Source organism: Arachis hypogaea, chromosome 7 (genome assembly GCF_003086295.3).
Source record: "Arachis hypogaea cultivar Tifrunner chromosome 7, arahy.Tifrunner.gnm2.J5K5, whole genome shotgun sequence".
In the NCBI taxonomy this organism is placed as follows: Eukaryota; Viridiplantae; Streptophyta; class Magnoliopsida; order Fabales; family Fabaceae; genus Arachis; species Arachis hypogaea.
Genome location: NC_092042.1, coordinates 10,527,750 through 10,552,011, shown reverse-complemented (window position 1 = coordinate 10,552,011; position 24,262 = coordinate 10,527,750). Strand labels below are relative to the sequence as shown.

Below are 24,262 nucleotides of genomic sequence, written 5' to 3'. Positions count from 1 at the left end.
TTTTTTTTGTTTTTGTTTTGTTTTCATTCTCTTATTTACCACAATAAACTTATTTTATTACAATTAAAAAATTTATTCATCTTCATCTTTATTTTATGCTTTTGAGCTGCTTGATAAAATGAAGTGGACTAAACACTCCGATTGATTTTAAAGAATTTTTGATAAGGTATTTTGATTTTTAACAAAGTTTTTTTTTTTATTGTTTGAAATGAAATATTGTTTTAAGAAAAAATAAGTTGTGATCTAATAATATTTTTTAATGATTTAATTATTTTATAATAAAATTCATTAAAATTTATTTATCCAACATATATATTAAAAATTTCACTTAAAAGCACTGAAAGAGTTAATCTATTTGACAGAAAAGTTATAGAACTTCTAAATTAACAAAATTTTATTGAAAAATAAATTATTTGAATTATTTTTGGATCAATTTAGCTACTTATTTAATAAAATATGAATTATATATTTATTTATTTGTTAGTAATTAATCATATAAAGCACATGTTTATATAAAAAAATTGAAGATGGTTAAAAAATTTATTTTATTTTATTAAATTTAGTCATATGTCATTTATTTTTGGATCAAAATTTTCTAAAATAAAAAAATTAATAAAATAATAAAATAAAAAATTAATTACTTTTAAATAAAGATAATAAAACTTATATTTAATAAAAACTATAAAATTATCTCAACTTTCATCCTTTCGTCCTTTCATGTTCATAGTATGAGCACAGAGCGTATAACTTCCACCGAGTTTCCTCATTTCCATTTCAAGACCATCATATTTATGCATTGCTGTCTTACTCATTCCTTAATCACAGTACTGTCACTGTCACACGGATCAAATGCACAGCATCATTGCATCACACAAATGGAAAACTTATTTGTGTCGCTTTGAATAATCCGCCACCTCCAAATATTCATTACTCACTCACTTCTTTTCCATTTCTCTCTTTCTCTCTTTCATTATTTTTCCAACACCACCAACTCAATCATACCAAGAAAACCAGGTTCAGTTGAAACAAGAAAGAAAGCTAGCTAGGGCATGGCGCCAAGAGGTAGACCACGCAAAAAGGTCCTTCATTTCACACACCCTTGATCGCTATTTCTTGGGATATCTATAAAGTTTCGATTTTTAATGCGTTTTTGATCATTTCGCATTTCCCTCTTTTCTTGATGGCATTTTTTTCTGTTTGCAGATGGTTGGAAGCTCAAGAATGGATGCTGCCCTTGATGCAATGAAGCAGTTTGGATTCGAGGAAAAACTTGTTCAAGAAACTGTTAACGAGCTTCTTGATGTTAGTCCAATATTATTATTATTTGTTAAATAAAAGATATCGATGTAAGAATGTGCTGATTTTGGTTTACGAGTAACATTTTTGTAGTCAGTCTTAATCTTCTTGTTTTACTCATAATCTACAGGTTTATCAAGGAGCATGGCCTTTTATTGAGGATGGCTCTTACAATCTCCTAATAGAAACCATACTTGCCAAACAAGAAGACAAGGTTATTTGGTTTTTAATTCTTATTTTGTTTCCATTTGCTGCTTCATTATATGTTATGAAGTGGAAATTGTTAAGGTTTAGATATGATCAAGTCTTTACCAATGAATTATGTCAATGAAGTTACATATTTTCATTTTATTTGCTTGCTAAATGCATTCCATGTCTTCTCTGGAAAATTCTGCTTTCTATAGTATTTGAACACCAACATTATACTAATCTCTTTTACTAATTAAGTAAATTGAATGAATAACATGAATAACTATGCTAGACATGAATTAAGCCTAGATTACTATACACACCACTTTTTTTTTGTGGATACAACAATTAAACTTCACATGAATCCTCCTCCAAACAAGAACAAGGAGGAAAATTTGCAGGAGAATACAAGAAGGGATGGAGTTGCTCTGACATCTTCAGCTGATGCTACTTTTGCAACTGGGATCACTGAAGTTGGATCCTCTAGCCTGGTGGTGAATCATGACCCTTCATTATTGCATGCTAGTGCTGATGGTTTGGACTCTGCATCTCGAACCAATGATCATGATCAAGATACAATTCCACCTTCTAATCAATCAACAGGTAATTGAATCCCATTCTTCATCACTTCCCTCTCATTGAAGTATATGTTTGCATTCGTATTCGATATTTGCATTCCCTGAAACAAGGTTATTATTCATTCTTTGCAACTTAGACATCATCCCTGATCCCTAAATGGTTAAATCTATATCTTTGTTCTTTGACAGTTGAAAAATCTTAGATCTATCTTAATTAAACATAAATACTGAATGAATAATGATTTATGATTGGCATTTACTCCTTCTCATCCTAAGTAGTATACTAAGCTGCAAAGAAATGATGAATAATGTAAGCTTCCAATAGAGTAAATTAAACTCAAATTGATATTCAGTTGCTTAAAAATGTTACGGTGTACACAAAAAGTCAGACACCACGTATTTGTGTATAAAGCTTTTGCTAATACCAAACATTGTGTTGTTTGCAGATGTTAAGGATTCAACTGTTCCAGCTGAAAGAAAAGAACAAAATGAGCCAAACCCTTCAGACAATGTAAATACCACTACACAAACACATATGAACAATGTTGGGACCAGTTTTGTGAAGACTAACATGACTACATCCTTGGAAGCACCTGAGAAGGTTCAGCAACGCAGGCGTAAGCCTTGCTATGGTTGGATTAGTGATGATGATAGTGATGATGGCAAAGTGGAACTCATTCACTTGCCTCTTCCTCCATTACCTGAACACATAGAGAAGTTACTTGGGCAGAGTAGTAGTGTTAGTGTAGCATCCCAAACGAAAAGTAGAATCAGAAGAGGAATGCGCAAGAGTAGATGGGATGAAAAGCCAGATGTGTGAACAATTGTACAAGCCAAATGGTGATAGTGATGATAGGGACTAACACACTTATGAATTAAATGAATACTCTTTAGTCTTTACCTTAGTATGATGTTGACCCAATTTGAGTAACTGATTTAGTTTATATCCCATTTAATATAGAAAGAAAAGGTGTGGGACGAGGTTCTGCTGTTGTTGATTAAATTGTGATTTTTACTTATGATTTTTTTGTTTACTTTTTTTTTACTGATATTATATACACATACAACCTTTTATTGATTATTTATCTTACAATTTTGTTTTGTATATACATTGAAAATTAATTATTAAATTAGTTACCTATATGACATACAGAATACATATTAAAATATTAAATATATTATGTGTGTATACAAAAAGACTATTAAATTAATTATTTTTATAAAATATATATTAAAATATAAAATATAAATATATGTAAAAAGCGTATAAATATAAAATAATATATATTTATATACAAATATATAATAATTAATTTTTTGAATACACAACAATTTTATATTTAAAATGAGTGATACGACTTTCTTCTTTGGTTTTCTATTGGAATGACGCATTCGGTCTCAATTTTATTACAAAACACTTCTTTCTTACTTACAAGCAATGGTGTTTAAACTTTAAAGTATTCAACGTTTAATAAGTGGAAAACTATAATATTGTATCGAACTTGGTGAAATTAAAATACAAGATAGTGATTGATACTGATGTAATTAGAGATCATATTTTACTTTTTTAATTGTTAAAAAAATTGAGGGAACCATGAAAGTGCAGACATAACACAAGCTAAAAGCAAGCAGCGTTAAATATTCGCACACCTTGCAAGTTACATGCCGCAATAAATAAATAAATACAATTAAAACAGAAATATGAAAAAAAAATGAAATCTCAATCCATAATCTTCTTACGTGTCAACTCCTGATTGGTTACCCAAAACTTCTCCCGCTTACCTATGTCCTCGAAGCACGAGAAAAAAAAGATCTTTTCGCGGTAACTACAAAAAAAGGGGGATAGCTTGTCTTCTCTTCTCTTCTCTGCTATTCATAGTACTAAATTCACCTATCTAATTCTAATACTTAAATTCAATCTTTCTTTTCAATTTCTCATTCTAATGAAGCTAGGTTTTCATCTTAATTAGGTAACTTCCACCTATCTCTCTGAACGAAAAAACCATGAACTTCTCGGCGGCACCTTCAGCCACTTTTCGCGGGAATCTCGTTCCCTCCTCGCGCTGCGCCACTTGCTTTGAATTCAATCTTCGTTGTCAACTTCCTTCCTCCATTGGTTTTCGCCGCTCTCTACGGCGTTGGAGTTCCTTCAAGCTGAGCTCGAGCTTCAGGTAGCGGCTTTGCTTTCCATTCTCAGTGGAATTTGCGTTTTATTTGTTTATTTGTTTATTTTTTCCGAATTGTTACTGATTCTGCTTTGCGTGGCGATGTTATTTTGGAATAAAGAGGGAAGAGAGGAATTGCTTGTAGTGTTACTGAGCCACATTCAGATCCTGAGGGTGACAATGAGGAGGTACTTCCAGTTTGCTTTGGTACTATATCTGTTGGAGAATTTGTGAGTTGGTTAATTTGTTGTAACTGTCAGGTTAGTTAGAAATCAGAAGTTAGTTATAGTTAGTTAGTTTGTTTCAAATTTTGACAATTTGCTGCACTATATCTATTAGACTAGCATCTGTTATAACAGTTATTTTAGTTTCAGAAGTTAGTGTCAATTAGTTTCAAGTTCTGATCATTGGTATCTGCTTTTTTTTAGTTTAAAGATTCTTAGTAATATTCTTTTCAACTTCCTCTACTTCACGGTTGACTTTATCTTCAGGAATCAGGTTGGTTCTCTTTAGGCTCTTCAAAATGAAGTTTGTCTTGCTATGGATTCTTTCTAGTTATGTTAGGACTTGGCTTATTTGGAATTTCGCAAAATTGCATGGATGCCTTTATGAACCAAGCCAATTGAATTTGGATAAAGTTGAAATTTTGATAATGAAATATAGGTTTTCACTTTAGTACGATATGATAATAGTAATTTTCTGTGCTAAGGTCTGAATTCTCAAATGATTTTCTGAATGATATAAAACTATAAATTAAATTTTATGCTTATCATAGCAGCGGCCAAACATGCAAAACATTTCATTTGGAATGTGAATATTTCAACAAATTAGATGTCAATCTTATTGGGTCGTTTATGTTTTTTATTTTTTATTGTTTTTTTAGTTGACCATTCACACAAAAACATTGTAGGAAGAATGGTCGTCGCTTCTTAGCTTTGCGTGCTGCCATTTACTTTTTCCTTAATAACATTTCATTTTTTTCAATTTTTCTTAGGAGAAAAAAACACATAAAACTGGAGAAACACAACCTTTGCAAGATTCCTTTGAGCAAAGTAGTCCTCAGTCTGAAGATGTAGAACAGCTAAATAGTTTTAGTGAAAATAAGGATCAAAGTGATGTGCAGGTAATTTTTGACTTATTTATTTTTTGTTGCTTTAAATTTGGCAATTTGGTCCTAAATGGTTACATTTCCATAGTTTGTGTATATTCTATTTTCTTTAGTCATTATTTTCTGTCTTTTTAAAAACTGCTCAAAGGACTGTTAGTCATGTATATAGTGTACTCAATAATCCATTTGAAAAATTGAGTTTATTATCTAGTCCACTCATGATGTATGCAACTGGCTAATTTTGTTTTAGGCACTATTAAATATAATTCTGTTCCCTCTCTGTTTCTCCAACAGTAACTGTTGAAGGAGCAGGAAAATTAATTGATCATGAAGGATTCTGGTCGCCACCTGAATGTAGAAAATGTGTATAGCTATTGTCTATGTTATCTGGTATAATTTGTGGAAACCAAAGCATTTATGGAGGTACTTACTTTTGTTAGTCTCATTATACGACTAGTTGCTTGCCGTTTAGCATTTTAAGCATCTGGCTGACAGTCTAATAATAGTTCAGGAATATAACAGTCTCCCATTCCCCAAAAATTTGAACTTCCATCATCAGATTTGGTGTTAGATGTAAAGAAAGAAATAGAAAGAGGAAAACTCTATCATTTTCATTTGGAGTGACAGGCATTGTATCCTCCAGCCCTGCTTTTGCTTATCTCTTATACTTTGGATTTGTGATGTAACAGAGTGTGGATACCATTGAAGTTGCCAGTGGATCACCACTGCCAGGTGTGAAGGTGATTACATAATATGTTTAATACTTCCTGCATTAAAAGAGGCATACTTGTTTTTTCAACCCATTTTCTGCATTTCCGTTCTTTGTTCTAAACAGCCTCAGCAACTGGATGATGCAATAAAAATTCCCAAGGAAACTATTGAAATTCTTAAGAACCAAGTATTTGGATTTGATACCTTTTTTGTGACAAGCCAAGATCCTTATGAGGTGTGCATCGATCTTTCCTCCTTTACTGTTTGCGCACGAAAATGTTCTTGTTGTTTTACGATCTTTTGTTTGTCTGCTAGGGTGGGGTGTTGTTTAAAGGAAATCTACGAGGGCAAGCTTCTAAAAGTTATGATAAGATATCAAAAAGGATGCAAGTATGTTACTTCTATATATATATATATATATATATATATATATATATATTGTTTTCTGTAATTTGGTTAAGTACCAGTTCCGTAACTACAATTCTGCATATTTTTTGTTTTAGGAAAAATTCGGAGATGAATACAAACTTTTCCTGCTGGTCAATCCTGAGGATGATAAGCCAGTTGCTGTAGTGGTTCCAAGAACAACCTTACAACCTGAGACAACTGGTACACTTATCTTGTGGCTGCAGAAAAAGTGGATTTTTTTTTTTTTGGAGAAAATGAAGTTAGAGATAATTATTTGAACTTCTGGTGTTAACTGTCTTTGCAGCGGTACCTGAATGGTTTGCTGCTGGAGCTTTTGGACTTGTTACTGTGTTTACGTTATTGCTTCGCAATGTTCCTGCTTTGCAATCTAATTTATTGTGAGCAATTTTCTTTCGCCTAAATTTGCCACATTATATTCTTTAAACTCTTTAAGTTTAAATTTAGTATACGAAAACTGTTCTCTTTGTTTCCTTTACTGACCTAGCATACTTTACTCCATCCTCAGAACAGATTTTACTAGTAAAAATGTTGGGTACAAAATTATTTATCTTTTTTGTTAGTTGTTATTTTCTTAATAGGTTGTTCTTAATAAATACCTTAGCTTTTGACGAATTCTTATTCATTTCTGATGTAATATTTCATAAACTTTTTTCAGAAATTCTCTAGTTGACTGACATCAGTTTATCACATAGATGCTTCAGTTTTTCTTGCACTTTTAATCCTATAGTGTAAATTTTGTTTTATGCATATTTTTGAGGTATTAAAACTGCCAATTGCTGCATAAATCTGGATTGGTTCATAGCCTCCAATTGCTGCATAAAGGTTTTTGTTAATTAGCTAGTTTTGCATTGCGATTTTTCACCCAAATGATGTTATTAATATTCCAGATCAACTTTTGACAATCTGAACTTGTTAAAGGATGGCTTGCCTGGGGCCGCTGTTACTGCTCTCATTCTGGGTATACATGAACTTGGTCACTTTTTAGTTGCCCACAACATTGGTGTTAAGCTTGGGGTTCCATTCTTTGTTCCTAGCTGGCAGGTTGTATGATACAAATCTGTATCTGTTAAATCTTCTTTTAAATACGTTTCTCCTTAGTTTCTTTATTTAGCTGACATTGATTTAGTCCACCATATTCTCTGCCTACTCCCTGTAATATGTATTCCTTAAATCATTCAGAGTATGCATACTTGTGTAGAGAATTGATTTACGTATTGTTAATTAAGTATCCATTTGATCATGCATCTCAACTTGAAACAATTTATCTGTGTTTATCTTGGCAAATGTTAAGTAAATGTACTGTTTATACGTACACTTTCTATGCTCTTCTATAGTATTGTACAAAAATTCTTATGAGTAATTTGGTGGCAGATAGGCTCTTTTGGTGCTATTACAAGGATAAGAAACATCGTATCCAATCGTAAAGATCTGCTAAAGCTTGCTGCTGCTGGACCAATAGCTGGCTTTTCCTTGGGTTTTCTGCTTCTGCTTTTAGGTTTTGTCTTACCTCCAAGTGATGGTCTTGGCGTTGTTGTTGATGCCTCTGTATTTCACGAGTCATTTCTTGCTGGCGGCATTGGTAAGACCATGAACTTTAGATAGGCAAGCAGAAAAAGATTTGATGAATTGTGCGTGCATTCATTTGTAGGTTGTAGCAATAATCAGATGAGCCTTTCTTTTTCTCCCTAGCCATGTCAACAAATTAAAGTTATTAGTCCCATAACTAAATAATATATCATTGACAATACTGACAATTTTTTCCCCCTTTAGCAAAGCTGCTTCTTGGTGACGTGCTCAAGGACGGCACGCCAATCTCTGTCAATCCTCTTGTGATTTGGGCATGGGCAGGGCTTCTTATTAATGCCATCAATAGCATTCCTGCCGGAGAGCTTGATGGAGGGAGAATATCTTTTGCCATATGGGGAAGAAAGGTATCAAATCACTTTTAGTAATTTCCTTTGAACTAGAAAATATTTGAGCGAAACTTGGTTTGCAAGTATCATAAAGAGTTACACGATCAATTAGATATAATTGCTCTTCAATGTTGCTAATGTAAGTGTATTTGGCAGGCGTCAGTTCGCTTGACAGGATTTTCGATTGTGCTGCTTGGACTCTCATCTCTGATTGATGATGTAGCATTCTACTGGGTAGTTCTCATATTTTTCTTGCAACGAGGTCCAATTTCTCCTCTCTCTGAAGAAATAAGTGATCCTGATCAGAAGTATGTTGCGTTTGGAATAACAGTTTTGCTCTTAGGCTTGCTGGTGTGCTTGCCTTATCCTTTTCCATTTACAGATGAAACACTAGCAAGTTTCTAGTGCAATAATGGCCACGTAACTCTAGCAGCACTGCTAGAGAGTGTTCGTGCATGAAAGTTTTGAAAAATTGAGTGTACACAATAGGATTGTCAGTGAATCGTAACCGTTAACGTCCGTTCAAACATATACTTCTCAAGATATCAAACATCATTGTTCCACACGCCCCCTTTGTAATTCATTGAATTCGTTTATACAAGGACGTTTTCTTTTTTTGTTTTTTTTTCCCTTCAATGTTTTCGACTTTTCTCCTCTGTTGACCCCTTAAGTAATTCCTGTTTTGATTTTTCAATGGTTTAAAGGTTGGCGGATTCTTCGTGTAGAAGCCACTGTCTTGCTATATGTGTAAAAATACGGTGTCTGCTTTCTTATTGTGACAAGTGTGTACGTTAGCTAGGGAACCAGAGGTAACATTTTGCAGTGGATGTTCAAATGCAACAGCTCACGTGATCGATTAGCAACATTTCCAAATTTAATTGAAGGTTTAGATGGCTTAATTAAGGTGAGATGGTAGTGTGACTGTTTTTGTTTTTTTTTTTTTGGTTAGATTTTTAACAGGAAAAAACAAGTAAACTTGGTTATAGTGGCTTCGCGACAATATGGTATAACATATTGACATGCAATCGTGGAAAATAAAAAAAGACGTTTAATTTAATTAATTTACTCAACTGAGGCTGATTAATTTTGATATGGAAAAGGGTTTAGTGATATGCATTGAAATGGGTGTTTTACCAATTTTTCCACTAGTATGGACCAGACAACAAACGCAAGTTGCGTTTTTAATTTTTTACAATTAGTTTTTTTTTTATTTTGAAGCTAAGGAATTTTTTTATTTTGAAGCTAAGGAAAAAACGCAAGTTGCGTTTTTTGCATGGAGGCACAACAAACGTATGTTGCGTTTGTCAAATTGGCATTAAAATTTTTTTTTTTAACTTAAAAGGCATGATGCGTTTGTCAAACTGATGGGCTCAGAATTTTTTTTGGGCAGAGTAAATCGCATGTTGCGTTTTATTTGGGCCGAAAATTTTTTTTGAAGTCCGTAAAACGCAGGTTGCGTTTTATATGTAAAATAATATTTTAATGAAGAGCCGTGCATATAAATTGCTAACTCAGCTATCTCTAACTCGTACCTGACTCCTAAATCCCTCACTTGTGCTCCTTTCCACCTTTCATTCATTCATGCATCCCATAATTGTGAGATTTTTTGGGTATTAGAAGGGTACAAAAAGTGAGATTATGGAAGGTATTGCAAATATACGAGTGTATTATAACGGTGAGGTTATACCGAACACACACGAAGGAGTGACTTTTGTTTGTGAATGTCCGTTTTCATTTGCTATTCCATATACCACGAGTTTTGTAGAGTTGCAAAATGGTCTTTGTGTCAACATACCAAGTCATATTTCGAAAAGGGTGAGCCATATTTTGTACAGGAGTCCTGTACAAGTATTTGGTGGGCTGATACAGTTTCAAATAATGGCCATCACTGACGATGCAAGCATGCAGCAGATGTTCTGTATTTATCAACAAACCCGATTTCAGGTGCCGCTAATAGAGCTGTACGTTGAGTTTGAACAGCATATGGGGGTGGACGAGTTTGACGAGGAGGTCAACATTAACGAGTTCGGGGATATAGGCTGGGAAGAAGATAACGACGATAGTGAAGAGGAGTTCGAAGCCAACTATGAAGTCGATGACGAAAACGATGACGGAGATCTGGCAGGCAATCCGGCGGTGCCAAATGAAGCGCATGCTGTTATAAGCCAGCAGCCGTTTGGTGTTCCGTCTTTTATGCGGACTCTTGATCTCGAAGCCATGCATGTGCCAGAATTCCTGAGTATGCGAATATGGGTATGTTATATTATGGTTATTAATTCACGTTACCACTAGTGTCCATTTTATTTGCCTTGTCTGACTGATGGTGGTGCACTTATCGTAGGTGAAGGCAATGCTGCAGCCGAAGATGGTGAATTCAGTGTCGGAATGGAATTTGGCTCTAGAGAGTCGGTGATATCTGCAATCAAAAGCTACACTATCTCTAGAGGAGTTGATTACACTGTGTATGAGTCTGAGCCGCAGACATTCTATGCGAAATGCAAGGGTTATGGTGCCGGGTGCGATTGGCTTATCCGAGCTAGCTTGATTCGAAAGAAAGCTTGTTGGGAGATCAGGAGATACAATAGCAAACACACGTGCACCATGGGAACAATCTCGCAAGATCATGCCAAGTTGGACTCAGACACAATTGCAGATGCCATTAGGCCGTTGGTCGAAGCAGATCCGTCCATAAAGGTGAAGTCTATTATTGCAGAAGTTCAGTCAAAGTTCAACTACACTATCAGTTACCGCAAGGCTTGGTTGGCAAAGCAGAAATCTGTTGCAAAAGTTTTTGGTGGTTGGGAGGTTTCTTACCAGACTCTGCCATTTTGGTTGAAAGCAATGACTGCAAAGATGCCAAGGTCTCGTGTTCAAATAAAGACGCTCCCTGTTTACCGTGAGAGTGAGGAGGTTCAAGGTGTAAGAGTTCTTCATCGCGTTTTTTGGAGCTTCTATCCGTGTATAGTAGCATTCCGACACTGCAAGCCACTGGTGCAGGTTGATGGCACACACCTGTACAGAAAATATAAAGGTGCGCTTCTAGTTGCCGTTGCACAGGATGGGAACCAGAACATTGTGCCTATTGCGTTTGCAATAGTCGAGGGTGAGACGGCAGACGCGTGGGAGTTTTTCCTAAGCAACCTGCGGAGATATGTTGTTACCATCGATGGCGTCGGCATTATTTCTGACCGCCATAACTCCATCGACGCAGCAATAGCTCGCAGCAACGGTGCATGGTCACCGCCAAGAGCGTGGCACATGTACTGCATCAGGCACATCGGTTCCAACTTCTTAAGGAGGTTCAAGGCTCCGTATTTGCATAAACTTGTGGTTAACACAGGTATTTGATTTTGTTGTTATGGTTCTGTTCCTATTAATTTCGTGCAAGCTGCTTATGATTAAATGGTTTTTCCAACAGGATATTCTACGACGAAGCAAGAGTACAACAAAAACTACCAAAGACTGAGAGAGCGGGATGAGGCGTATGCGCAATGGTGTGATGAGATCGGTGTTCAGAGATGGGTGTTGGCATTCGACGGGGGTCATCGTTGGGGACATATGACGACAAACTTGGTAGAGTGCATAAATTCTGTCCTGAAGGGTGCACGCAACCTTCCTGTGACTGCCATTGTTAGGTCTACTTTCTATCGGTTGAACGAATTGTTCACTCGGAAGAGCGCCGAGGCTCATGAGCGTGTCCGCAATGGATTCACATATTCAGAATTTGCCACCAAAAGAGTCGAAGAAAGTTTTCGACGTGCAGGCAACATTGTGGTCAATAGGTTCGACAGGCGCAACGAGATGTTTGAGGTTCACGAAATGCAAGATGGTTCCATTCACACCGTTAATCTCGCGCAACGACACTGCGATTGTGGCCATTTCCAGGTCGAGCGACTCCCATGTCGCCACGTCCTTGCATGTTGCGCCAACCAGCGTCTTGATTGGCAAATATATGTGCATGACGTGTACAAAATGTCCAAAATTTGCAAGGTCTACAGAGGTGAGTTTGTCCCGATGAGTGACCCATCTACGTGGGCTCCGTATGAAGGAGCGAAGGTGATCGCGAATTGGACATTGAGGCGCGCGACGAAAGGAAGACCTAAGTCAACCCGCTACTTGAATGAGATGGATTCGCGGGACATGCGTCGTCCTCGCCGATGTACTATATGTGGACGGGAGGGACATAGCCAGAGTCGATGTCTGCAGCGCGCAGAATCAAGCTCTGCCAGGAATCAATCGTGATTAAGACTTTTTATGTAACTTTTTATGGACCTTTATATGTAACTTTTTTTGTAAGCTTTTTTATGTCTTTGTGCGTTTTATTTATGTATGCAGTAATAATGATTACAAATAGAAACATCTAAACATACTATTCGCGTCGGCCTCTTCACCTGCAACTCTATCTGACAGTCGTAGGTGACCCCCGTATTGCTGTGTGTACCAGTCATAGTACAATGGGAGGGGATGGAAGTCGACAATCTCCTCCCCTACCTGCAGTCTATCATAGCGGCCAGAACGCCACATGTCAAGCCATTCCTTGGTCCGGTCTCTCCAGTCATGATGCTGGGCACCGCTCAAACGCCTGCAATGAGCACTACCGATCTGAAATGTCGGGTCTGGTGGAAGCTGCTGCAACCCGAATTGTCGACGAACCCGATCTGTTGGGTGCCATTCTATACATTCGAACGACACTAATGGCGACTTCGTGGAGCACATAAACAAATTTGCGCCGAGTTCGATCGGAACATCCACGTCGATATACGGCCGCCATGTAAACTGCACACCAGTAAGCACGAGACCTATTAGTAACATTATTTTTCTTAACAAAGACGCTAACCTAAATGGTTAAAACTTACATCGTTGACTCCCATGTCATCAAGTCCTCGTCTAAACTGCGCCGTAGACCTCCGTGTATATCTTGTATGCCGGCGCCAATGACTCCACCTATGCACAAGTAGGATGACCTCAACAACAACAACAACAACAATAATGATGATGATGATGATGATGATGATGATGATGATGATAATAACAGTAAAGTACAATACCGTCGCGCAAGTGGAACACCAATATCGAGAAGCTGATTGCGCGGTATAGGGGCCATGAACGGCATACGCTCCCACGCCCAAACAAAAAGCAAAATCAGTGCCTCATCCATCTCTTTACAGTTGTACCGCGATGCACGACACAACGATCTGTATAGATGTGCCAGACTAGCTGCCCTCCAACTGTATTGTGAGATCTGATGAAAATTCCGAAGTAGAGGCAAAAACTTCGAGTTCAAAGACGTGGTGGACTTATCTGGAAACACCATTGTACCAAGCACGCAGAAAATGTGAGCCCTGACATACCGCTCAATAGACTCCTGCGTGTCACACGGTTCACTGTCTCGACACCGCTGGACCCAATGGAGATTTACCTTGCCCAACACGTGATCGTCCGGATCCGGTTGCCGACCAAAACAAGCAAGGCAGTTATGCACCAAAAACTGGTAACTACTATCCGATCTACCCGTGACGGGTTCTCCGTTAACCTGGAGACCAAGTATATGTATCACGTCTTCCAGCGTCACCGTCACTTCACCAACTGGAAGGTGGAACGTATGGGTTTCTGGCCTCCATCGTTCCACCAAGGCACTTAAGAGTGCAGAATGACCTCTCATTTCACCAATTCGCAAAACGTGTTGAAACCCAGTTAATGCTAGTGCCTCTGCAGCTCTCTCATTAAAGGTATCCGACGGATCAAGTTTTCTAGACAACAAATTTCGGATCGCCTGCGAAAAAAAGATAATATTCATTGAAATTAACAACAACTAACACAATAATATTAATCCTAATTAACAACAACAACAACAACAACAACAACAACAACAACAACAACAACAACAACAACAACAACAACAATAATAATAATAATAATAATAATCCGGTTATTACTACTACTACTATATTGATAACAATAATAATCATAATAATAATAATAATAATAATAATAATAATAATAACTACTACTATTATTATAATTATTACTACTACTACTGCTAATAATAATAATAATAATAATAATAATAATAATAATAATAATAATAATAATAATAATACTTCTACTTCTACACTACGGTTATAATAATAATAATAATAATAATAATAATAATAATAATAATAATAATAATAATAATAATAATGCAACTACCAGTAATAATACTAATAATAATCATAATAATAATAATAATGCAACTAAGTAACAGTAATAATAATAATAATACCAATAATAATAATAATAATAATAATAAGAATAATGTTGTTACTAACTAATAGTAATAATAACAATAACACTGTTCAAATAAAAAAATAAATTAAAAATAAATATATTTATTTATCATAAAATTAAAAGAAAAAATATTACTCATTGAGGATGATCCAAATACTCAATAATGTGTTCTTCAGGTAACGTAAAATTACGAACTATTTTTTTTTATTCATAAACTTAAACCCAGCCTATTATTTCTTCTTCTTCCTCCCAGAAGCAACACTGCCATGCTCCTCCACCGCAACTTCAACTCTCTTTGTTACACTCTCCCTCTCTCCATCTGCGTTTGTAAATTTGCCTTTTTAAAGCCCTCTCCAAATCCATTCATCGGACTTGCGATTGTGGAGTGCAGCTTGACCAAATCCTTTTCCATGTATTGGTTTCATTTCTGTCCTAGAATAAAACGCAACTTGCGTTTTTCAGTGTGCAGCAGACACGTCCCATCCATGCATTGGCTTTATCTTTGTTCATCAATAAAACGCAACTTGCGTTTTTCAGTGTGCAGCAGACACGTCTCATCCATGCATTGGTTTCATCTTTGTTCATCAACAAAACGCAACTTACATTTTTCAGAGGCTGTTTTTGGCAGATTCACATTCCAGGATAACACACCATGTTACAATAACCTTGCATAACACCATTTTTGGTTCCATTCATAAATTATTTTCCGCTCAACTGACCTTCGAATAATATTTTTGGTAGAATGAGGCGAAGCGAAACAAAACAAATTTATATCATGGGAATCATATCCCACTTCCACAAGAGACTATGAGATTTTTTGCATTATGAAAATAATTAAAATATAAGATTTAGCTAATTTGAGTTTTAAGAACACAAGTTAAAATTATTAGGAATAAAATTTTTTAAATAATTTATTTTAATAAATACATAATAAATACATTAAAAATTTAAATTTTGCATCCTTTTTTATAAAGACTTAATTAGTAACTTTATCAACTAAACCCTAAAATATATTAGAGTTATAAAAATTAAAAATACATTTAAAAAGTTATCCAAGAGTAGCATAATATATGATACTAATAATTTTCTTCTAATTACTTTATTTATTTATTCTCCCTCATCACTTATTCCAAAGATGATTAGAGTAGTGTTAATATATATATATATATATATATATATATATATATATATATATATATATATATATATATATATATATAAAAGAATGAAAGAAAAAGTAATATATCACACTAATTTACTAAATGAAACTTATTTGCGAAAAAATAGTGTTAATAATTGATAATACTTATTTAAAAATAGAGAAAATATATTTATCGGATTTGAAATTTATTTTAATTTTTGAAAATACAAACCCTAAACAATTGTTTATTATCACAGAAAATATTAGAAATCAACATATTTAATAAAAATAAATAGAAGATTAATTAATAATAATATTAGCTCAAATACAAAATAAATATAAAGAATATCAATAATCTAAACAATATTTTTTTATTATCACAAAACAAGAATCAAATTGAGGTTCAATTCGCTTCTCACACTTGTCCGTTGTCAAGCTGCTTCACCATTTGAGTTTGCATGGAATTTCTATTACCACCGAGAAAGTACTAGGAATAAATACCCTTTCATTTTTTCACAAGAAAAAATGCCCTCACTAGCGGTATTCTTAACCAATAACAATTTAAGGAAGAGCTAAGAAGCTGAAACATTATTTTTTATATTTCATATTTGCTAAAATTTTAAACAGTTATTTCCAAGACTTAGCTATTCAAAGTATTAAATTTTCATAATTTAATAAAATTTGATTCCCATTATAAAAGCTGGAAACACCTTATATACAAAATTTCTAATATGTCATTCAATTATTGTATTTATTGTGTTCTGGAAATATCTTGCATTATTATATGAATTAATATTTTTTTTATTAAACCCAAAAGAAGATTATATCACAGAAATAACACGAAGTAAAGCAACCTTCTACAGTCATCATCTAAGATTAGTTTGAGAATATGAGATAATGATTGATCTATGAAATGGTACCCAGGCTTTGAATTCAAATTCTCCTTTGTTAGAAGATCAACTCTTCTATTCCCTTTCTTATAGGTGTGCTTTATGCTAATGTTCCAATCTCTTCTCATCAACCAAGAAATTTTCCTGACAATAGATTTGTAATTGGCTGATTTTTTTTTTTTAATTTTTGTGGAATTATAAACTGATCAAAAGAGAATTGACAAACAAATCCCAGTTTAATTATGGCAAAAGCAAAATAGTTTATTTTATTTAAAAACATTAACGACCTATATGATAAACCCATCTTTTTGTCTTAAAAAAGAGAGCCAAACTTAGAAGCCCATAATTATGTTAAATAATTACCACTAATACCCCATATTAACATATCCGTATAATACTCTCATCATGTGAAGTATACTGTAGCAAGCCTGCAGCAAACATTGAATTTGTCTCTAGTGAGACACTCATTACCCAATAAGATCATACGTACACTACATTTCTACATACGTAGAAAGATAATAATTTAGTTATCTAAGCAATTAATAATTTTTTTTAAATAATATAAATAATAAATTTTAAAATTAATTCAACTTAAATAAAATATATTATATTTTTAAAATATTTATCTAAATTTTAATATTAAAATAACTATTCGTACATTTAATAAATTAAACTTCCAATATATCTATTATTTATATTATTTAATATTTAATTTTTATTATTTGCCTATACTTTTTCTAATAATTTTTATACCTAACAAGAATTCATGTGAAATATAAGCGCTAACCCCATCATCAAATTCTTATTTTATTTGTTGATAGCAAGTTCAATAGGATATCTTGTTAGGTGACTCCTAAAGATAATTATAATAGATAATTTTTTTTATTAGATAATTTGGACAATTTTCAATCTTAGAGGTTGATATATTAAGATATTATATATTACTACTTGTTACGCTGGGTAACCGATTGATAGACTAGACTCGCGAGATTGACCCAATCGTCTTGAAAAAAAGGCCTTTAGGCTTTGTCTCGCGTCTGAGACCTTCGTCCGACTTGTGTGTATGGAAGAATGGGGGTGGTATCTGCAAAGACACTCCAATGCCTAAGTCAACAAGGGGTCTAAATAGGTTGAGAGAGTATGAGAACTTAGAGATACCTAAGAGTTGTTAGTGTACTTATAGGAGTGAACCCATAACCACCGTGGAGTGGTTCTACCTTTTAAGGAGGATAACCGTCCCTTTATCTTAGGGAGGTTGGAATTTGACTCCTGGAAGTGGGTTGAGAGATTTTAGGAGCAGTTACTTATTTGAATAAGTGTTATCTGCCAGCTAATTTGACTCCCGAGTTTAGTGGGTTTTCGTAGAATCCGACTTCTTAGAAGGAGGTCAATTGCGCGGAGAGGCTAATCTATAGATCGGGCCTCTTGTTCTTATCTGGTTTTGGGCCTTAATGTTGGGTTAGGGTATGAACACTACTCAATCAAAATTGTAACTTTAAACTTTGATCTTTTTGTGTAGGTCATGCCTGTCAAACCTATACCATGTCTAAAAAAAACATTTTTAGAATTTATAATAAATTTACTGTTAAAAAAAATTATAATGGACTTTGTTAATAAATATCCTACCAAGTATTTTAAAGATATAAAAATAGAAAGTTTTGTATATACTCCATCTTTTTCTTTTCCAAAAATAAAAATGAGAACTTCAACTAAAATTTTAATAAAGTAAATGAAAAAAATATATTAAATGATAATTTTTATTATCTATTTAAAATTTAGATAGCAATAGTTTTTAATTTATAAACGAATTATTTCAAAAATAAAAATTACACTACTAGCTATTCAAAATTAATGGAAGATATATATTACATTTATTATTTAATAGTCTTTACTTAACACAAAAGTATTATTAGTAGGTTTTTTAGTGTTTTTAGATAATAAATATAGATCAAGTACATCAATTTAGGTCACCTCAAAATCTTCTTAAATTATTTGGACCAATCTTTTGTAGGTGGAAAAAGTTCATAACTATTAAAAGTTTTCGTAATTATTAATAAAATTATTGAAAATCACAGAGAGTACGTAGTATTATTTTTATGGAGTTATTCTCTGTCAAAAATTCTTAATGTTTTAAATATGTACTCTCATGTCTCAACACATTTTATATTTCATCAAGACAAATGAAAAGATGTGTGTCATCATCATCCCACTTATTAAATCATCTATTTTATATATTTATATAAAAATTGATACATAAGACCTTTTAGCAATAGAGATCACTAGAAATTGATATTTTATCTATTACTCTATTATTACATAACCATTTTTTCTAAGTTGTAATTTTCATAGAATTTTTATTTTTTTTTAAATTATCTCTCTTTGTTTAATAATTTTAACTAACATTTTTTTAATTAATAATGAATTTAATCAATAACCTTCATTAGCATTATTTTTTAATTAATGACTTTAATACTATTATTAAGTTATTTCATAAGAAAAAACTATCTTATTAGTTTTTGTTATTAACTCTGTTTATTAAAATATTATTTTATTTTTATATGTTTTATGTTATAGGTCAAATGTTCATATATTATATATTTTTTAAGATTTTTTAATTAGAAATGAAATTAAAAGTTGTAAAATCAATTGACATTTAAAAATATTAAAAAAAAATCTTACAAAAAATTTTTGGATTTATTTTAATTTTATTCAGTCATACAAAGTATTTAGTAAAGTAAAATCTATCCAAGTCAAATTAAACTTTGTTTGAGTGTCAATAAATATATTAGTTTTGTAATTATACATTAATTTTTTTTGTGTAAATATATCTCATTTATCAAAATCAAATAAAAAATTATTCTCTTTTTTTATATTTTATCGAAAATCTACTCAAACAAATACTTTCATATATAATAGATTATTAGAATTTAATTTTCATTATACTATATTATTGTATTATACTACATAATTTATTAAAAATTGTATACTATCAGCATTGTGCGCACTACACAGATCTAAATCTAGTATGTACTAATTTAAAAATAAATTCAAATCACGAGTAATTGCACACACAATGTAATTTATAAGGATTAGAGGGTGATGGATATAAAAGAAAATATGATACAGATTTTTTTTGTTTTTTCTTTTAAGATGAAAAATTCTTAAGCTAATGGCTCCAATAGCATGATGACGATCGTCAAAATTACAAACTTAAAATGGAATCATGCAACTTCCTCGACCTCATCCAGTGCATAATTGTTTGTTGATACATTTGCATAATTAACTTTGTTGAATCGAACCACAACAGGGTAGCGAGTCTTGGGGTCCTACACAACAAACAGAAAAACAAATCAAATTAACAAACATTATTACATGACTTAGTTAAGCAATTTGCACAGATCGTTCTAAAGTAATATCCAAATCAGTCTGTAAAACATTTTAGCCAGAAACTTTAGTGGTCAACAAATTTTAATCATCATATTAGTCACTAAATTTTTATTTCGTTAGAAATACAAATCGAGCATGTGGTTAATTGTTAATTTGAGTGTAATTTGGAGTAGGAATAGTAATAACCTGATCAACAGCAACAACTGAACCATAGCCTTTGTACCAGTACGATTCTTTCCTAAGAATCTTCACCTGTTTTAATGATGAGTGCAAACAAAATTTAGACGCATGTTATTAGTCTACATTATGATCTATATATGAAAAATGAAGTCTCATATCAAATAAAGCTACAAAAATCAATAAACATCTAAGTGGATTCATAATAGATTAAATGTCTTAACTCTTAAGATTAAGTACTAAAATTGTTACATCAATCCCACCATGCTAAATATCTTATTATGTGAAGAGTTTCAAGATTTTAAAAAGATAAAAAGTTTTAACTACAGATCACTCAAGTTTCAAAAAAAAAGTTATCAAGCCAGATTATCAACTCAATTAAACTAATTATCGAATAAAATATCAACGATTTCAACACTGGCATTAATTTTCATTCACTAAAATTCTAAATTGGATTAGAATTACTAGTTAAGAGTATGTTGTCCAATAAAAACTTCACTCCGAAAAAAAAAAGTGTTCCATTTGATGAATCTATCTAATAAGTGATACATAATATTATTACCCTACGTGTATGCCAAGAATCATCCACCAAAGTATATTCCTTGAAATACAAAATATATGTTGAAAATAATAGATAATGATTGATTTGTCTACTGAATTTGGGCATAGCATATTTTATAATATATAATAGATAATGATTTGTCTACTAAATTTTATTACAATATTAACTAAGAAGTAAGAGTAACCGAAAAAAGGAAATTGAACGTTAAATTATGTGACTAACTATATCTAATTAATTAAAACCTAACCTTAGTTCCTCTCTTGGGGCCAATTGGAGGTGGCTTTGGTTTCGGAGCAGCAGCAGTTTCACCTTCAGCTGGTGGTGTTGCAGTTGCAGGTGCAGCAGAAGCAGCAGTAGCTTCGTCTTCAGCCCTCACAACAAGCCTGTTAAAAGAACCACCATTGTTGTTGTTGTTGAACCTTGAAGGGAACATCACCGTAGAAGTGACTCTCGAAGAGGAAGATGAAGAGATTACGTTGCCAGCTGACAGCACAAATCCAGATGCAACTGATGCCATGTTGCAACTAGCCATCACTATTTGAGTTCAATTGAATTGCTCTCTTTCTTTCTCTTCTTTCTATCTCTCTGATGATAATGGTTGATAAGTGTAATGACAAAGGAAGCAAAAATAATATTGAGAGACTTGGAAAGAAGGTAGATTTTCGTTGGAATCTGATCCACACAGAAGCGGAGTCAAAATCGTTTCCTCCACTAGGGTCATGCCACTTGTGTAACCATATCCAATTCCTTTGGATAACGTTTCTACAACTCATCTATTTCATCATGGTCGTCTACCCACTGAGTCAACTCACCGAGGGTATATCTAGTGCCTACTTCTACTTTGTTGGAGCGGCAATAACAAAACAATAACCAAATATTTAAGGTAGATTTTGCATTCTTAGTTCATTAATGAAGTCACAGAGTCCAAGAGTACATTGTTTTTGTGTGTTACATTCAAAATTCTTATGCAAATTCTATATTATTTATATTTTTATCTTTGTTACTTATTTTGTTTACACTGCTAAGAAACAAAAATTATGTTATTTATATAGTTAATATTAAGTTCCACCAACTTTCTATTTTTATTATTGGATATCTTTATCATGGGATGTATCTCAAAATAGGATAAATTACATTATAAAATCAATTGTTTCTCTAAATTATACCGTTACAATACTAGTATTATTTTATTTCTATCTAAACAATCGAGTCGTAAGCAGTAAGTATTGTTATTGTGCAGCTCTGTATTAGTGTATAGGTAGCTTCGATTGTTTAACTATTTCTCATTTACACAAGATTTTGCAATATGGTTGGTGGTTCAAGTGATATCGAACAACGAAGATGTGTTGGAATTCGGTAAGGAAGTTACTCTCAGCCATAAGAAGCGGTCACTTCCGATTGGCTTTTCCAAAGAGGATAAAGAAAGGAGGGACAAAGGATTCCATTTAAAATCCCCTGTTAAGGATTTTTCAAAATTCAATAGTTGCAGCGATTTATGTGTTTAGATAATTGATATAAAATGTATGAAATCAAAGAATTAATAATAGAGATCAACTTCATTCATATGAGAGGATGTGAATAAGATATGATAAACTATAGAATACTATCAAAATTCTGAAATAATTTTAGATAATAAAATTTATCAAATTAGAGTACTTTTTCAATATATAATATTTTATATACATTTTTTATTACTTATTATTTATTCAAAGATTTTTTAGTTTTTATTTACTATTTTTGTTACTGAAAATAAAAAAAATAGATATGTACTCATTAAATAAAATAATAATAATAATAATAATAATAATAATAATAATAATAATAATAATAATAATAATAATAATAATAATAATAATGATGGTGTTAACTAAAGAAGGTACGTATTATATATGATACATATTTAAGTTTACAGAAATTCATATAATTCAGCTCTTTTCGCAATACCCTGCACTATTTTAGTATTTTATCTTTAAGAGTAACTTGGCAATAATGACGGAGCTTGAAATAAAATTTTGGGGGGTCAGATAGAAGATAGTTGTCAAAATATTTTTGATATGAACCTATTTAAAATAAGTTCGTCTAACTTCATCTCTTTTATTTGGATGATATTGCCAAATTTAAAGCCGTTTTCAGTGTTTCGTTCTAAAGAATTAAGGTCAAACTCATAAGATGTAACTCTTTAAACTTTTAAAAGTTGTATCTCACTTTCTTCATGATTTATTCAAGTAGAAGAATTATCTACAGGAGTTGATATTGTAAAAATGATAGGTTCTCCTTCTTGAATATTAGCCTTCCTCTTAAAATGCATCAGTTCTTTGATTTTTCATGATTATTTTATACAAAAATTTGAATATATCTTGTAAAATATGTAAAAAAGAAATTAGAAGGATAAATACTAAAATTTATAATATTTATTGAATTTTTTATCAATTTATACAAATATAATAATATCAATACTTATTGAATATTCTAATATTTTTTAGCATATAAAAAATTAAATTAAATAAACAGTAAAATATAAAATAATATTAAATTACATAAATAAAAAATACCTAATTTTTTATATTTGAACTCAAAGATAGAGAGAGTGTTACTTATTGAACAGAGAGCTGCGAAATGCGAATACACTCGGTTGAGTCCAAATCTAACAAGGTTTGAATGTTTAAAACTAAAAACTATTGTGTAATAAAAACAAGAGATGAAAATTGAACTTTGATATTTTAAGTCATAGTAAAGTATTTGAGCCAACTGAACTATTTTTTATTTTCTGAAAAAATACTACTAATTTTTTTAACAAAAGTTTGGGGGATCGTGACCTCCATTATCTTAACTAAGCTCTGCCCCTGCTTGGCAAGCTGCAAAAAATCATTCATGTTGATCTTTCTTTACATATAAGTTGGTCCTTGAGATCTTGACTCCTTGATGGTTCTTTTGTGATTGATTCTTTTTCTTAACAGAACTTGAAAGAAAAACAAAGAAAGAGTTTTAATACCAATAACAATAATAATTAACTCAGATAAAAAAATATTAATTAGTTAAAATATAAATTTAATTTTAATTGATATAATTATTTTTTAAAAAAATTGTGGCATATATGCTTTTTAATTGATGAAGAAAATTGATAACTAATTTTATATATTATATATCAAAAAAAGTTTTTTTTGTATAATTCAAAAATTAAAAAAGAGTTATGTGATTTTCTTTAATTTATTTGTAAATTAATATTTTAATTCAACTTACTATTTTTCTATCCATGATTCTGTATCGTTTTTAATTATTTGTATATTCATTTATCCATATATATATATATATATATATATATATATATATATATATATATATATATATAAAAGAGTAAGTTACCGAAATATATAAATTGTTTAAAAATCAGTATTATCATAATACACTTTTTATACATTAAAGACGCAAATACAACTTTTATTATT

The 24,262-nt window shown here is 32.2% G+C and overlaps 5 protein-coding genes across 16 annotated transcripts; 3 read left to right on the top strand and 2 right to left on the bottom strand.

Moving 5' to 3' along the window:
- The first annotated feature begins 919 nt into the window (after positions 1-919).
- On the top strand, positions 920-3,066 carry LOC112702413 (uncharacterized). Its single transcript, XM_025753427.3, has 5 exons — positions 920-1,079; positions 1,204-1,302; positions 1,427-1,510; positions 1,866-2,088; positions 2,510-3,066. The coding sequence occupies exons 1-5, from the start codon at positions 1,050-1,052 to the stop codon at positions 2,881-2,883; spliced, it is 810 nt and encodes a 269-aa protein (XP_025609212.1). The 5' UTR covers positions 920-1,049; the 3' UTR covers positions 2,884-3,066.
- Positions 3,067-3,823: 757 nt separating this feature from the next.
- LOC112702411 (probable zinc metalloprotease EGY2, chloroplastic) lies at positions 3,824-9,012 on the top strand. Of its 12 annotated transcripts, XM_072199957.1 has the most exons (15): positions 3,899-3,941; positions 4,034-4,234; positions 4,350-4,416; positions 4,657-4,726; positions 5,223-5,351; positions 5,631-5,759; positions 6,026-6,068; positions 6,172-6,282; positions 6,363-6,437; positions 6,551-6,656; positions 6,760-6,853; positions 7,364-7,517; positions 7,848-8,055; positions 8,247-8,407; positions 8,546-9,012. In XM_072199957.1, the coding sequence occupies exons 6-15, from the start codon at positions 5,698-5,700 to the stop codon at positions 8,792-8,794; spliced, it is 1,263 nt and encodes a 420-aa protein (XP_072056058.1). In that variant the 5' UTR covers positions 3,899-3,941; positions 4,034-4,234; positions 4,350-4,416; positions 4,657-4,726; positions 5,223-5,351; positions 5,631-5,697; the 3' UTR covers positions 8,795-9,012. The 12 variants fall into 12 exon arrangements, with proteins under 12 accessions (XP_025609207.1, XP_072056057.1, XP_072056060.1 ...); XM_072199956.1 differs by lacking the exon at positions 4,657-4,726 and having other exon boundaries at positions 3,874-3,941; XM_072199959.1 differs by lacking the exon at positions 4,657-4,726 and having other exon boundaries at positions 3,874-3,941; positions 6,026-6,076.
- Positions 9,013-10,990: 1,978 nt separating this feature from the next.
- On the top strand, positions 10,991-12,631 carry LOC112701120 (uncharacterized). Its single transcript, XM_025751915.1, has 2 exons — positions 10,991-11,729; positions 11,808-12,631. Exons 1-2 carry the CDS (start codon positions 10,991-10,993, stop codon positions 12,629-12,631), a joined length of 1,563 nt encoding a protein of 520 aa, XP_025607700.1.
- A 102-nt stretch (positions 12,632-12,733) lies between these two features.
- Positions 12,734-15,071, bottom strand: LOC140174279 (serine/threonine-protein phosphatase 7 long form homolog). The gene is made up of 4 exons (XM_072198683.1): positions 14,997-15,071; positions 13,438-14,162; positions 13,246-13,333; positions 12,734-13,165 (listed from the first exon to the last, which is right to left on the bottom strand). The coding sequence occupies exons 1-4, from the start codon at positions 15,069-15,071 to the stop codon at positions 12,734-12,736; spliced, it is 1,320 nt and encodes a 439-aa protein (XP_072054784.1).
- Positions 15,072-19,752: 4,681 nt separating this feature from the next.
- LOC112702410 (photosystem I reaction center subunit IV A, chloroplastic) lies at positions 19,753-22,303 on the bottom strand. The gene is made up of 3 exons (XM_025753420.2): positions 21,064-22,303; positions 20,264-20,329; positions 19,753-20,016 (listed from the first exon to the last, which is right to left on the bottom strand). Exons 1-3 carry the CDS (start codon positions 21,346-21,348, stop codon positions 19,912-19,914), a joined length of 456 nt encoding a protein of 151 aa, XP_025609205.1. The 5' UTR covers positions 21,349-22,303; the 3' UTR covers positions 19,753-19,911.
- Between the last annotated feature and the right edge of the window lie 1,959 nt (positions 22,304-24,262).

Excerpts from the sequence above, each read along its gene's own strand:
- LOC112702413 (XM_025753427.3), top strand. The coding sequence starts at position 1,050 with ATGGCGCCAAGAGGTAGACCACGCAAAAAG. Across the intron at positions 1,080-1,203 it reads GAGGTAGACCACGCAAAAAG|ATGGTTGGAAGCTCAAGAAT; the intron begins GTCCTTCATTTC and ends TTCTGTTTGCAG. Across the intron at positions 2,089-2,509 it reads ACCTTCTAATCAATCAACAG|ATGTTAAGGATTCAACTGTT; the intron begins GTAATTGAATCC and ends TGTTGTTTGCAG.
- LOC112702411 (XM_025753422.3), top strand. The coding sequence starts at position 4,068 with ATGAACTTCTCGGCGGCACCTTCAGCCACTTTTCGCGGGAATCTCGTT. Across the intron at positions 6,854-7,363 it reads GCTTTGCAATCTAATTTATT|ATCAACTTTTGACAATCTGA; the intron begins GTGAGCAATTTT and ends TTAATATTCCAG. Across the intron at positions 8,408-8,545 it reads TTGCCATATGGGGAAGAAAG|GCGTCAGTTCGCTTGACAGG; the intron begins GTATCAAATCAC and ends TGTATTTGGCAG.
- LOC112701120 (XM_025751915.1), top strand. The coding sequence starts at position 10,991 with ATGGGAACAATCTCGCAAGATCATGCCAAGTTGGACTCAGACACAATT. Across the intron at positions 11,730-11,807 it reads TAAACTTGTGGTTAACACAG|GATATTCTACGACGAAGCAA; the intron begins GTATTTGATTTT and ends TTTTTCCAACAG.
- LOC140174279 (XM_072198683.1), bottom strand. The coding sequence starts at position 15,071 with ATGGAAAAGGATTTGGTCAAGCTGCACTCCACAATCGCAAGTCCGATG. Across the intron at positions 14,163-14,996 it reads TTGGAGAGGGCTTTAAAAAG|GCGATCCGAAATTTGTTGTC; the intron begins GCAAATTTACAA and ends TTTTTTTCGCAG. Across the intron at positions 13,334-13,437 it reads GGTGTTCCACTTGCGCGACG|GTGGAGTCATTGGCGCCGGC; the intron begins GTATTGTACTTT and ends ACTTGTGCATAG.
- LOC112702410 (XM_025753420.2), bottom strand. The coding sequence starts at position 21,348 with ATGGCTAGTTGCAACATGGCATCAGTTGCATCTGGATTTGTGCTGTCA. Across the intron at positions 20,330-21,063 it reads GCCCCAAGAGAGGAACTAAG|GTGAAGATTCTTAGGAAAGA; the intron begins GTTAGGTTTTAA and ends TCATTAAAACAG. Across the intron at positions 20,017-20,263 it reads CAGTTGTTGCTGTTGATCAG|GACCCCAAGACTCGCTACCC; the intron begins GTTATTACTATT and ends TTTGTTGTGTAG.